Raw genomic sequence first — 15106 nt, forward strand, 5'->3', positions numbered from 1 at the left:
ACCCAGTGAAGTAAAACCGACATACTGACCACGTCCACAACAGTTTGAAAGTGAATCTGCCAAAAATGATAATGGCAGAGTAAAGTCAATTTATTTGATAACATGTCCTTTCCAACATGAGCGTTAACTGCCACATTCTATTTAGATTAAATTTCGACACCCACATTAAACCATTTACACAAGTTCTGTAGGGGCTTTGGGACAAACAAAAATTATGAAAGATGACAGTTTCAATAACTTTTCAAAACATTTATAAACCTGTTTCTCTTTAAAGCATTTTATTAAAAACTCAAGACAAATCTCCTCACAAACAAACCCTAAACAAGAAACTAATCGTTTAATTTATCCTAACAAAATCAAATTGTCGTCAAGAGTAAATCTGGTACTCCATAACCTATAAAACAACTAAACTCCTTGACTCAATCTGATATCATATACACATGGTCCCAACACCAAATATGCATATTGAAAAATAACTTTGTTAACTTCTTGGAATGAGAGTTTATTAAAGTAAAATGGCCCTTTCACAGCAATATTATGAAAAAGGTTTGAACTGAGATAGAGCGAGCATACATGAGACACAGAGTGAGCAACAAGCGATCACAGCATTTAGGGCCTCGTTGGCTGAAGATACACCTCCCAATGCAAGAAGTGAAAAATTAGATGTGCGAGACACCAGTACTGGAGAAGTGTGGATTGGAGAAATACAGGGTTTATGCAAATTACAAGATAGGAAGGGGCTCTGCTTTCAACTCGTTTAAAGATCAGGATGGAAATTCAACCAGACAATGCATCAACGTAGATCTGAGTCCAGGAATGACATAAATAGACGAGGCAGAAGTCAAAAAATGTGTAGAGTTTTAAGACAAAGATTTTTTTTAACATTAACTTTCCATTTTAAAGATTGTTAGAGTACACATGAAGACTAATTTCTGCAGTTCAAATTGCTAAACTCCAGGTAAAACCTGGTTTGCATTCCTTGACTCTTGTATCCCTGAATATCCAGCACTGCTGAGAATCTCCTTTTCATTCTAGAAAAGTCATATCTCAAAAGATTATTAATGCAGAGCACAAAGTACTATATATCAACATTAACTTTACAGTTTTCTTAGTCAGTTGCAAATCTTTGTTCAGATTTATGAAAATGGTTAGTCAGAAGTTGGAATTTAAGACTCTCTCATGGGTGGGAGACAGATCCAAGCTACTGGATGTAATTTTCTGGGAATCTGGAGGAGGGCTGATCTCCCAAGTTCAAGTTCAAGCTCCCACCTAAGATGATCATTTGGAAATTCTACAAGAAAAATAGAATGGGATGGGCCAGAAACTGCTACAAAACACTGAAGCAGAAGTGAGCAGTTTTTTAAACAGCAACATGAGCTTGGGAGCATTTTACATCCAGGAAGCAGATCACCCTAACTTAAGCTGATCAGTGTTGCTTATTTCTCATCCTCGACAAGACAAGACATTTAATAAAAAGAGGTGTTTAATAATTTGCTACATTACACTTTCATTAATATTCACTTCCATTATTATTTTAAAGTAATAATCTAGATTTTCTTTATATTCTAAATAATGTTATTAAATATACCTTGACAAAAGCACAAACTGGACTCACAACATGGATTGGCTGAAGGGAGTAAATCCAGTCATGCATCAAGACTCAAAGGCTAAAGTGTATGATTCATCCAAGAGGTTGAGACAGGAAGTAAACTACCACCACATCTCCAGACACGCCCAACCAAGTCCAGTCATACACTATAGACATATACCTACAAGCCAACAGTAATGTTAGATGTACACATGAAAACAAACGTTTTCGGGTTCATTTATCACTTAAGATGATCATTTGCAACCAAACCTCTATGTAATTCCCAACTCCCTAATTTTGGATTGCATGGGTATACACCAACAAAAACTACATGGACAAAATTTTGAATTAAAGCAATTTCTAGCATAACCACAGCTTAGCTTCTCAGAAGTTCACTCTTTGTACCAATGCTAACAAATTAACTTTCATTCATGTACTTATACCAAAGAGCAACTTTTCAAACTTTCACAAAAAGCAACATATTGATTGAAAAATTCAGTATGCAACTGTGGAGAGAACAGATAAGCTTATGCAAAAGGAGAATTCTGATGAAAACTGCACAAAACCGGAGATGTTTTCTCCACATTTGACCATTTGTAGCATTTCTGTTTTAGTTTCACTTTGAACATGTCCAGTTTTTTTTTGCTTTGAAAGAAGCAAAAAAGTTCGATGTATATAGGGATATCCAAAAATGTTCCATTGTTAGGTTCTTTTCCTGAGGTTTCACACACGAGATGCAATTCACACACACCAACTCCTGCAAACAGTTAAAGTTTATTAAGGCTTGTACAACCTAGGTGATCCCCTTTAACTCCCCACCCCTCGCATGTATGCGAGGTGGAGTCAAAAAAGGCACTGAACAAAGAAAACAAACCCCCTTTATACAGGTCAGATGGCCATGCCTACAGATACTCTGGCCGCTCCCCCACAGTCACATGCCACTCTAGACAACCCACAGTCACGCTCAGTCACATGTTTACCCCATTTACAAATGGTAGGATGAGAGCACCCTCGGAAATAATGTAAATCTAAATGCCCTAATCCTGGGGATATTATTAAGCGAACGATTTCCTGACTGATTCCCCAAGACAATGCAGGTGCGACATATCCAGCTTCAGGGGTTGGCTAGAAAGCATTTCTGAAAAGAAGAGATTGAATGATAATTTAATTTGATAATAGCAGGGAGTAGTAGCAAATGACTGTCTAATTCGGGTGTGGGTGATTCACATTCTTGCATGAATGTCGTTCCCACCCACTTTCAGAACATTCAGCTTTGCAGTCTAACTGCTTAATATTACATTAATGTCCAGACAGATATTCCAATTTAATCTTTTAACATTACGCCATGAACCATAAGCTGGCTGTGGTGCTACAGTTAATTTGCAATAAAAGTCAAATGCAGGGATCTCCACATACAAATTTGCATTTTGCAGAGCTTAGAGATAGTTAAGGAAGCCCCACCTAGTACAGCAAACGGTACTGGAAGATGTTGGGAGTTACCCTTAGAAAAATGCAGTAATCATCAGCATGCTGTCTTCAAAAGAGTCTTCAATATAATCCTAACATTTGAAAAGCAACAAGTAATTCTCCTGACAGCTTGTGGACCAGTAGCTTTTTTGAGTTAAGAGCCGAAGTTCCCCGAAGCACCAGCAGGCACTAATATCTTTTAAAAGAGTTGAAAGATTTAGCTACGGAATATTACAACCCCAAGCCTCCTCCAATTCTGAGACACTTTTTCTGGGCAATTCAAGTACAAGGGGAATCCATATCAGGATTTTTGACTCGGTTAAGATGACTGGCAGAGGCATGTGACTTTGGTTTAACCTTTAAATGAGATGCTGAGACCCTATTTGGTATGTAGGATTAATGTAACCATGCAAGAGCACCTACTAGATTTCAAATAGGCACTACAACTAGATTTATCATTGAAAAATGCAGCAAGTGGAACATATGAGTTGCTAGGCATTCCAACGGAAGCAAATATCCTCGCCACCAATGGAGCTTGGGAACGCCACTTGACTGAAGGCAATTGCATAGCCCCATGCAGGGCAGAGGGACTCTAAAGTCAGCCCACAGCCAAACGCAAAAACAAAACCAAGCCTCAATACAAAAGTGATTTCGGGGGGGAAGAGGATAGGAGGAAGGAACTTCACTATGCCAGTCATGAGGCATGTGTACTTACAACGACAGATAGATGAGAATTCCCAGAAGTATGCTACAATTAATATCCATAAGGGCTTGTAGCAATATACAAGATTGCCACTTGGGAGAGTCAGCCTGTGCGATTTTTCAACAGATAATGCAGAACAATTCACAAGGTTGCCATTTATCTAGATGGCATTCTAATAAAAGTGAATACCAATAAGGGGCACTTAGACATAGTCCTCAGATGTTTCTCCCAGACAGGTGCACAACTTTGAAGGCAAGGTGTGTGTTCTGGTCTCCCCAAGTGACTTACTTTGGTTGCAGAATCAAGACTGGGTTACACCCATTGGAAAATGACGTGAAGGTGATCCAAAGGTATCCCAGCTTCCACATTTGCACCAGAGCTTAAATCTTTCCTTGGGTTTGTGAATTAATACGAAAAGTTCATACACAGGTTTGAATATGCAAACTTCACATGGACAGTTGCCAGAGACTGGAATTAAACCCTGGGTCCCTAGCATTATGAGGCAGCAGAGCTAACCACTACGCTAATATTAGAACAGTACAAGCTCATAAGTGGCCCAACGAAGAGGAATCCCCAAGAGCACATGCATCCAGGACATTGGGCATATTTACATTCCGCATTAGCCAGATAGAGAAGGAAGGTTTGGCAATCATATTTGGAGTCAGGAAGTTCAACCAATACATTTACAGACATAAATTTGTAATAAAATAGTGGAACACAAACCCCTACTAGGTCTACTTGAAGAGGACAAGAAACTACTGCCCATTCCTTCAGGCCAAATTGAATGGCAGGCTTTAATAATGAGTGTGCATTATTACAAGTTGGTACACCGTTCAGTAGACCAAATAGCAAATGCAGATGAGCCATGTCCTACAGGCAGATATACCACTGGAAAAGTCCATATGGCTTCATGTTTGCAGGACACACATCCAGACAATCAATCATCGATGACAAAAAGAACAACAAAAACAACGATGACTATGACGACGACGGCAACAACAACGGACTTTGGACACAGAAAGAAAGTCCCACTCCTTACAAAACTGAAACAGTTGGTAGTGATAGGAGAAATCAAAGAGCCCTCACACCAGAATTGAAACCTTTTTAGACACAGTAGAGGAGGCATATTATTATGGGAGTGATTGGCCTGAGCAAAGGTAGTGATAGTGGCTGAACTCCAGCAGGATTATCCAGGGGTTTCCAAAATGTAGATACTGGCAGGATGTTGGGTCTGGTCGCCAGGATTGAAGGTAGACATTGCCACATATGTAGCACAGTGCCCACAAGAACAAAATATTACTGCCAGCAGCTTCTACCATTCATTGGAAAGGCCAGGTAAACCTCGGCTACATGTCAACTATGCAGGCCCTTTCATGGGTTCAATGTACTAGCCATTGTGGAGGCCCAGTTAAAGTGGCTGGACATGCACAGAGTTCATCCATCAAACACAGGAAGAATTGAAAAACTACAGATAATCATTTACCAGCAGGGATTTGGAGTATTTCCCCAAGTCAAATGGCACTCGTCGTACAAGGACAGCTCCATACCATCCATCATCCAATGATCTGGCAAAAGGAGCAGTCCAAACTTTGAAGGCAGGCTTCAAGAAACAGCTTAGAGCTTCATTAGATACCAAACAGTCCCAGCTCTTATTCAATTATCTCACCACCCCTCATGCAACTATAAGGATATCTCCAGTAGAGTTTCCAGAATCAAGAAGATGCCATACAAAACATGCCTAGCTCCTCGATTGCCTTTCCAACTGTTTCAGAACCTGTGGGTTCTCCCTCTTGCATTGAAGATACCTTGAAATCAGAGGTGGATTTGGTGGATGTTACCCCCTTGATGATTTTGCTGCCAGAACAGGAGAATTATTTTCTTTTGAGATGATCTGGATGTAAGAGGAAATCTACTGTACTTTACACACTGCCCTCAGAGGCAAAGTTGGAGTAACATGACTCATAACTAAAACTTTCCAGGAGGAACTGCAATTTTAAAAAAAAACCTTTGTCCAACTCCTCAGAGCAAGAGGGATGCAGTAGTTGTAACAAAGTCAGCCAGCCTCAGAATGAATTCCCCAACTGGCACAGATTAACAGCTCCAATCAGGGAGCCCTGGCTGACAGACACAAACAGGACTATCAGAGTTAAAAATCTCACAACACCAGGTTATAGTCCAACAGGTTTAATTGGAAGCACACTAGCTTTCCGAGCGACGCCCCTTCATCAGGTGATAGTGGAGGGCTCGATCGTAACACAGAATTTATAGCAAAAATTTGTAGTGTGATGTAACTGAAATTACACATTGAAAAACTGATTGTCTTTTAAGCCTTTCATCTGTTAGAATACAGTGATAGTTTCATTTCTTTCATGTGCAAGTCACAAAACCTTTTTTTAAAGTTGCATTTTCAGGTTAGCTGTTAACAATGGTGATAGCTAGACAATATGTTGAAGGTGTTAGCTCCCTGTGTTCTCTGTCTATGACCGGATGTTTAGATTGATTCTAATCTAAAAAGAGAGATAACAGAGTTTTACATAAATTCATGCAGTTTTTGAGCTCAAGAGTTCTACATGAATGTATGCAGTTTTTGGGCAAAGTGCAGCTCCTTGTATTCCCAAGGAGAATCCCATCCAAACACTGAACAAGCCAGAGTCTGCTTAACTTCTGATCTGGCATTTTCACACTAGCATGGCCATAGGCACAGCTTCATGCTATTTCATCCAAGTACATTATCGGCACATAAGCCTCGAACTTCTAACTACTGGAGGTGGGAAGGGAACACTTGAGCAAAGCCCAAACCTCCCTTGTCTTTTGAATTACTTGGTAGCAGTGGAGACAGCTAAAATATAGACAATTTGGGCTGAATGGCCTATTTCCACATTACCACATCCATATATTTTCATTATAATTACACATATGCACTTCCAGGAGGAGTCACAGGATCGTGATCAGGAACAGAAATGACATTATTTTCCTGATCCTAATGAAGTTTAACTGATGCACCCCTGTTGATAGCCCAGCTGAGATTAGTTAAATCAGAAAACAGCAATCAAACCAGGAACTGCAGATTCTATTGCTCACTTGGTACAGACTGAGCAAGCCTTCACACAAATTGTGTGTTTGTGAAGCTAGGCATTTTCAAAAATGAGTGTGATATTTTTGACATTTATTGAAATCATTCTTCAAATAAATATCATGGAATCACAATACCTCCTTCCCATTATAATTAAAGCAACAATTTTTTTTAAAAAGCTACATGCCTGCCAAACTTATTTAGATTCATCTCATGAGAAAAGGATCTTAAACAGGATTTTACCAAGTATGGAAAGTTTGAATTATAAAGACTGGGACGTTTTTTTCCACTGGAGCATAGAAAGTTGAGAGATGACCTTTGAAGTTCATAAAATAATGAGGGGTACAGAAAGAGTTAATGGCAGTTGCCTTTTCCGTAAGATGGAGGAATTCAAAAATAGGAGCACATTTAAGAAGAGAGATTTAAAAAGACTGAAGGGCAGTTTTTTTCTTAAAAAACAGATGGTGGTTTACATATGGAATGAACTTTGAGGAAGTGGTGAATGTGGGTACAATTACAACAATTACAAGACATCTGGATAAACATATGAATAGGAAAGGTTTGGAGAGATATGGACCAAGAGCATGCAGGTGAAACTAGTTAAGTTTGAGATTAAGTTGAGCATGGACAGGTTGAACTAAAAGGGTCAGTTTCTGTGTTCTGCAAAATTCACAAAAGAAAGAGACAAATTTTTTAAACTTAAAATCACTAGTCTGGAATTCAAGATTAAATACAGATATATGTAAAATGAAAAAAAAACATTTCTAGCAAGATTTCAGGACCAAATTAGATACAGACTGGCCAATAAGACCACTGATTTTGAATTATATGCTTGACCTTTTTTTCCAGAATACCATGACAATTTGTCACAAAAATGAGAGACTAGACTCTGAAGAACAATGAAAAGTCACCACATTTCCCAAAGTGTGTAACTGATATTGATGCATCCTGTCTCAAATGCACTTTAACCAAAGAAGCAATTTGCTAAGTCATAAAGTTACAGAGTCTACTTGTGCTGTGCAACTCAAGGATAGGATTTTTCTCTTTATGTGTGGTAAATTCAATAACACAATATATACCGAACAAGAAAACTGTACAAAGGTATTTAACTATTCCATGCTAAGACGTCCTAATTCCATCTCTGTAATATTGTCCAAAAACACCTACCTCACTTAGCTACTGCTAAAACTGTCATCTATGCTTTTGCATACATTCCTGCCCTGCCTCACGCATGGTAGACTCAAACTTGAAAGGGTTCAGAAAAGATTTACAATGAGGCTGGAGGATTTGAGCGAAAGCGAGAGGTTGAATAGGTTAGGGCTGTTTTCCCAGAGCATCATGGATAGGGTAAATATAGACAATGTCTTTTCCCTGGGGTGGAGTCTAGAACTAGATGGCATAGGTTTAGGTGAGAGAGGAAAGATAACAGGGACCCAAGGGGCAACTTTTTCTCAGAGGGTGGCAAATGTGTGAAATGGGCTGCCAGAGAAAGTGGTGGAGGCTTGTACAATTGCAACATTTAAAGAGGCATCTGGATGGGAATATGAATAGGAAGGGTTTGGAGGGATATAGGCCAGGTGCTGGCAGGTGGGACTAGATTGGGTTAGGATATCTGGTTGGCATGGACGAGTTGGACTTAAGAGTCTGTTTCCGTGCTATACATCTCTATGACCAAGTCCCATTCATTCACCACTTGTGCTCACTGGCCAACACCAGCTCATGGCAATATCTTGAAATTAAAATTCAGATCCTTGGTTTTCAAATCCATTGATGGTGCTGTCACTACTACTCTTTAATCTCCACCACCCTCCATGTGTTTCTGATATTTTCCAATATCTTTCAATACCTATAAATTTTCTCAGTGTTCTTAAAGCCTACTGCCATATAGAGCCATACCGCATGGAAACAGATCCTTCGGTCCAACTCATCCATGCGAACTGGATCCTAACCTAATCCAACCCATTTGCCAGGACTTGTCCAATATTCCTCTAAACCCTTCCTTTTCATATACCCATCCAGATGCCTTTTAAATTCTGTAATTGTACCTGCCTCCAGGACTCTGGCAGCTCATTCCATACACACACCACTTTCTGTATGAAAAGGTTGCCCTTTAGGTCTCTTTTATATATCTTACCCCTCTCACCCTAAACTTATGCCCTCTAGTTCTGGACTCTCCCACCCCAGGGAAAAGACCTTGTCTATTTACATTATCCATGCCCCTCATGATTTTATAAACCTCTATAAAAAGGTCACCCTTCAGCTTCTGATGTTGCAGGGAAAACAGCCCCAGCCTATTCAGCCTCTCCCTATAGCTCAAATCCTCCAACCCTGGCAACATCCTTGTAAATCTTTTCTGCACCCTTTCAAGTTTCACAACATCTTTTCCGATAGGAAGGAGACCAGAATTGCATGCAAACTTCCAATGTCCTGTACCAACTACTATACTCAATACTCTGACCAATAAAGGGAAGCATACCAAACATCTTCATTATCCTATTGACCTGCGACTCTACTTTCAAGGAACTATGAGCCTGAACACAAAGGTCTCTGTGTTTTTTGTGAGAAAGGTCTCTTTGTTAAGCAACAGTCCCCAGGACCTGACCATCAAGTGTATACGTCCTGCACTGATTAGCTTTTCCAAAATGCAGCACCTCACATTTATCTAAATTAAACTCTGTCTGTCACTCATCAGCCCATTGGCCCATCTGATTAAGATTCTGGTGTACTGAGGTAACCTTCTTTGATGTCCACTACACCACCAATTCTGGTGCCATCAGCAAACTTACTAACTATACCTCCTACGTTCACACCCAAGTCGTTTATATAAATGACAAAAAGTAGCGGACCCCGCACCAATCCTTGTGGCACACCACTGCTCACAGACCTCCAGTCGAAAAACAATCCTCCACCACCACCCTCTGACTTCTACCTTCAAGCCAGTTCTATATTCAAATGACAAGTTCTCCCTGTATTCCATAAGATCTAACCCTACTAACCATTCTCCCACGAGGAACGTTGTCAAACACCTTACTGAAGTCCATATAGATCACATTGAAGAAAGGGATTGAGGGCAGAGCAGTCATTCAAGTTCAATTTTCCATGCACAAAGCCATGCTGACTATCCCTAATCAGTCCTTGCCTTTCCAAATACATGTACATCCTGTCCCTCAGGATTCCCTCCAACAACTTGCCCACCATCGACTCATTGTCTATAGTTCCCTGGCTTTTCCTTGCCACCTTTCTTAGTGGCACCACATTAGCCAACCTCAGTCTTCCGGCACCTCACCTGTGACCATCAATGATACAAATATCTCAGGAAGGCGGCCAGCAATCAGTTCCCTAGCTTCCCGCAGTGTTCTAGGGTACACCTGATCAGGTCCTGGAGGTTTATCTACTTTTTATGCGTTTCAAGACATCCAGCAGTCCTCCTCGGTAATACGGACATTTTTCAAGATGTCGCCATCTATTTCCCTACATCCTATAATCTTCCATGCCCTTTTCCACAGTAAATACTGATGTAAAATACTTGTTTAGTATCTCCCCCATTTCCTGCAGCTCCATACAGAGGCCACCTTACTGATCTTTGAGGGGCCCTATTCTCTCCTGAGTTACTCTTTTATCCTTAATATATTTATAAAATCTCTGGATTCTCCTTAACCCAGGATGTAGGTTTGCATGCTGAGCTGGAAAGTTCATTTTCAGATGTTTCATCACCATACTAGGTAACATCTTCAGCGAGCCTCCAGATGAAGCACTTGTGGTGTAGCCCACTTTATATTTATATTCTTGAGTTTCCTAGGGTTGGTGACATTATTTCCTACGGTGGTGTCATTTCCTGTACTTTTTCTCAGGGGGTGGTAAATGGGATCCAAGTCAATGTGTTTGTTGGTAGAGTTCCAGTTATAATGCCGTGCTTCTTAGAATTCCTGTGAGTGTCTGTTTGGCATGTGCTAGGATGGACGTGTTGTCCCAGTCAAAGTGATGTTCTTCCTCATCTGTATGTAAGAATACCAGTGAGAGTGGGTCATGTCATTTTGTGGCTAGTTGATATTCATACATTAGTGTTTGTTACAGTTCTTGCAAGGTATTTTGTAAATGACATTAGTTTTGCATCTTGTCTTTCAAGTTCTTAGTTGCTGTTTTAGTGTTGGTGGGTTTGTGGAATACCATGATGCCAAGGGGTCTGAGTACAAAATACCTTGCAAAAATTGTAACAAACACTACATTGAACAAACAGGCAGAAAACTAGCCACCAGGATACATGAACATCAACTAGCCACAAAACAATAAGACCCACTCTCACTAGTAACCTTGCATACGGATGAGGAAGGACAACACTTTGACTGGGATTACGCTGCCATCCTAGAACAAGTCAAGCAGAGACATGCACAAGAATTCCTAGAGGTATGGCATTCCAACTGGAACTCTATCAACAAACACATTGACTTGGATCCCATTTACTATCCCTCTGAGAAAAAGACCAGGAAATGTCATCACTGCAGGAATTGACATCACCAACCCTGGGAAACTCAAACATATAAATAGAAAGCAGGCTACACCACCAGTGCTTCATTCGGAGGCTCACTGAAGATGTTACCTAGTATGGTGACGAAACATCTGAAAACAAACCTTCCAGCTCAGCGAGCAAACCTACATCCAGAACCTCAACCCGAGCTACAAATCTTCTCAGAACTTGCTGTCTCCTTAACCCTATTTGCCAAAGCTATCTCATATCCCTTTTTGCCCTCCCAATTTATCTCAGTTATATCGTTCTAGATGGAGTAAAGTGCCAAATTAGTATAGTACTCCAGAGAAGAACATTCAAGTCACTATGTAAATACAGTTGGCTATTGCAATAAATTAGTGAAGCATATAGGAAGTACTTTTCACTTCTCAAAATAAACTGAAAATTCAAATTGTCCTGCATCTATACAGCTAAATAACATTTTTACTTCCAAAACAGCTCCGTCTACAAGGTAAGGGATATTAGTTTCCCAGTATAAGTAAAAGCATTCTAGCAAAAAACTAACTTCGTTAACAAGAGTTGCACCTCGACAATGGAGTAGTTTCGTCTCCAAGCTGCGTACAACAGACTACTGTCTCAAACACAGTCCTGGAGATGAGAACAATCTGACAAAATAAAAAGTTACACTAAAATATAGCACAGAAACAACATTAGTTTCTCATGGCGATTATAGAATCTCTTTCCAGAATTCAAGTGAAGTGAATTGAGAAGTTAACGTTTCTAAGCCTAACCAACAAAAAAAGTTTTGAACTATGGAATTGTTCAACTTGACAGTCATAAAGGAAAGGAACATTCTTATGGCCACAATCAGAAATAGGTTTATTGTTTCCCTAACGTATTTGGCATCTTCTTGCTCAACAAAAATGACCCCTGACTAAACTGTTCAGCACCAGCCTAACATTGTCTTTACATTGGATGGCATGGTGGCAGCATTTAGCACACTGCCTCACAGCGCCAGGGACCCAGGCTCAATTCCTGTCTGGTGACTTTGCATGCATTTGGCACATTCTCTCCATCTACTTGGGTTTCTGCCGAATGCTCTGGTTTCCTCCTACAGTGCAGAGATGTGCAGGTGAGGTGGATTAGCCACGTTACATTGCCCTGTGGTGCACCGGCTACCAGGGTTAGCACGGTAAATGCGGGGTTATGGGTATAAGATGGGATACTCCTTGGATGGTCAGTGCAGACTTGATGCGCTGAATAGCTACTTTTTGCTCTGTAGGAATTCTGTGATTATTGCAAAATACATTACAGTGTAGAATTACTGGACAAAACAAAATATAGACAGCATAAGAGACTTAAAAGTAGACTAATTTTCTTTTAAAAAAAAAAGACGAAAATAACTGGTTGCCAAAAATCTCAAATCTCATGTACAATTCTGGTTGCCCTCTTATAGGAAGGGTGTTGTTAAACTTCAGATGGTGCAGAAAAGATTAACAAAGATGTTGCCGGATTGGAAGGTTTGAGTTATGGGGTGAGGCTAAATTGGCTGAGGCTTTTTCCCCCTGGAGCATTAGAGGCTGAGGACTGATTTTATAGAGATTTTTAAAATTCTGAGGGGCATGAATAGGGTAATAGTTAAGGTCTTTTTGTGAGGTTGGAAGAGTCTAAAACTAGAGAGCATAAAGTTTAAGGTGGGAAGAGATAGATTTAAAAAGGACCTGAGGGGTAACTTTTTCACAGAGGGTGGCGCATATATGAAACGAGTTCCAGAGGAAGTGGTGGAGGCAGATACAATTATAAAATGCAAAAGGTATTGGACAGGTATATGAATAGGAAGGATTTAGAGGGATACGGGCCAAATGCTGGCAAATGAGACTAGGTCACATTGGGATGTCTGGTAAACATGGATGAATTGGAGTGAAGGGTGTGTTTTCATGTTGTATGACTCTATAACTTGACCTAAAAGTATACTGCAAATAAGCTCAGTTGACGTTGAATCCATAAGTCAGTACAGAACTTTTATCTAAAAAGTTTTTCAAATAAACTACAGAGCTGGACATTCAGGGAGATAATTCTGCACTATACTGCCATTACTGCTAAACTGGAAGCTGTTGATAAAGTTTAGGCTTCGTGTTAAACATCTGCAGCATATCAAAAGATAACTATAGACTCAAATCAAAATCTCCTCACTTCTTTATTGTCAACATTTTTAATGAAAGCAAATATCCAAAAACAGACAGGTTATTAAATATGCATGCTGAACTGTTCTACTGAAGCATGTACCCTTTAAATGACATTTGACATGACGATTTCTTATCATTTATATTAATATTTCTGGCAGATACAGGTATCTGCCCTATAAAAGCACCATTTCTGATGAATGGAGAAATGTCAGGCACTCAGCAAACAGGATCCTTTACTATTCACACACACAGGAACCAACTTTCAACCCATCAAGTTTACATTCACTAATGCAACAAGAGAATCACGAAGATAATGAAGTAGAAATTTGAAGCAGATTGACTTTTTTAATGCAATTGGGACATGCTAGATACAGTGTTCAGTCTTGCCATTAGATGCTTGAAAAAAAAATACATGATAGTTCGACCAAGCAGCTCTCAAAGCTGTACTTAATTTACATAATTATCACTTTCCTGGTTGTAAAACTGATAGCACAGTTTCCTTGAGTGTGTCTTCATAATGGCTTATTCAGATATGCAACTTGTACTAAGAGTGTCTAACTGTCAAATAAATTAGTTACCAGAACCCCCTACACTCTGATCAAATAAATGTGCATCTTTTCCTTTTCAATATTATTATTCCAGAACCTAGCCCAGTTAACTCCCATAAACTCATCACAGGTAATGTGTCTGTCCATTGCTACTATGACTCAGTAAATTGACTCACTATTGCTATAATTCCCTTTCTGGGCATTAGGTCTCCTTTGACTACCTTCCCACCTCAACGCTTTGATGTTTCACTCTAATGCTCCTTTCCTCAAAATCTTTCGGCTTTTATGCCACATAAATGTTTGTGAAATATGCCTCATTAAGGATCAACATCCCTGCAAGTTGCCTCTCGATCCGTTTCGGATTCTTTGGAAGCGACTGTTTTCTGCCGGCAGTCAGAGAAAGGGAAGAGTCATGTGCGAGACTCCGAGGCTGACAATTTCAAACCTTGCCCTCTCCATTCACCTCCCTCCGGATCGAGCACCCCCCCCTGCTCACTCCGCTGGTGTGGGGCGATCTGTTGTGAGCCCAGAGGAGAGGAATCGGACTGTGCCCTCCCCGCCCGGTGTGTGCAAGACTAGGCCCAGCCTCACACTCACAGTGAGTCAGCAGCGTTAGCTCCCCGGCGACTCCTGCCCCGGGGCTCCCGAAACCTTTCGTAAAGCCACCGAGCGGCCACAGAGCCGCCGCTCTCACTCACCGATACTGTGCAGGATGTCTATGGATGCGTTCCGGTCGGTGCTGACTAAGGACTGAGCGCGCTGGAACTCCACTAATGCCGCCGCCACCGCCATCTTTTTCTTCCCTCTCACCGACAATCACATCGACTCCGTCCGTCAGCGCTCCGCCCCCACCGCACCGCGAAACCTATCCCCAGCCCCTATACCGCCCCGCCCCTCCGTGTCTGATTGACAGCTGCGCCAGCCATTTCAACATCCTGCCGTTGATGTCATCGCGTGCCCTTCGCCAATTCGCACCAACGGAGGGTGGGACGGACGGGCACTTCCGGCTAGTGGCATAGGTTGCGCGCAGGCGGCACGCTGACAACACATGTTCGGGGCATGCGTATTCCGGTTGT

At 40.8% G+C, this 15106-nt stretch overlaps 1 protein-coding gene across 2 annotated transcripts in view; it reads right to left on the minus strand.

Annotated features, from left to right (window-relative positions):
• The window catches only part of LOC140465906 (26S proteasome non-ATPase regulatory subunit 11), a 98583-nt gene extending 83695 nt beyond the window's left edge, over positions 1–14888 (minus strand). For both annotated transcript variants that reach the window (XM_072561835.1, XM_072561834.1), the window contains exon 1: positions 14729–14888. In XM_072561835.1, the coding sequence (XP_072417936.1) occupies positions 14729–14822 (94 nt within the window). In that variant the 5' untranslated portion in view covers positions 14823–14888. The remainder of the gene's footprint in view (positions 1–14728) is intronic.
• Positions 14889–15106: the final 218 nt, after the last annotated feature.

This window comes from Chiloscyllium punctatum, chromosome 42, assembly GCF_047496795.1.
Source record: "Chiloscyllium punctatum isolate Juve2018m chromosome 42, sChiPun1.3, whole genome shotgun sequence".
NCBI classification, from domain to species: domain Eukaryota; kingdom Metazoa; phylum Chordata; class Chondrichthyes; order Orectolobiformes; family Hemiscylliidae; genus Chiloscyllium; species Chiloscyllium punctatum.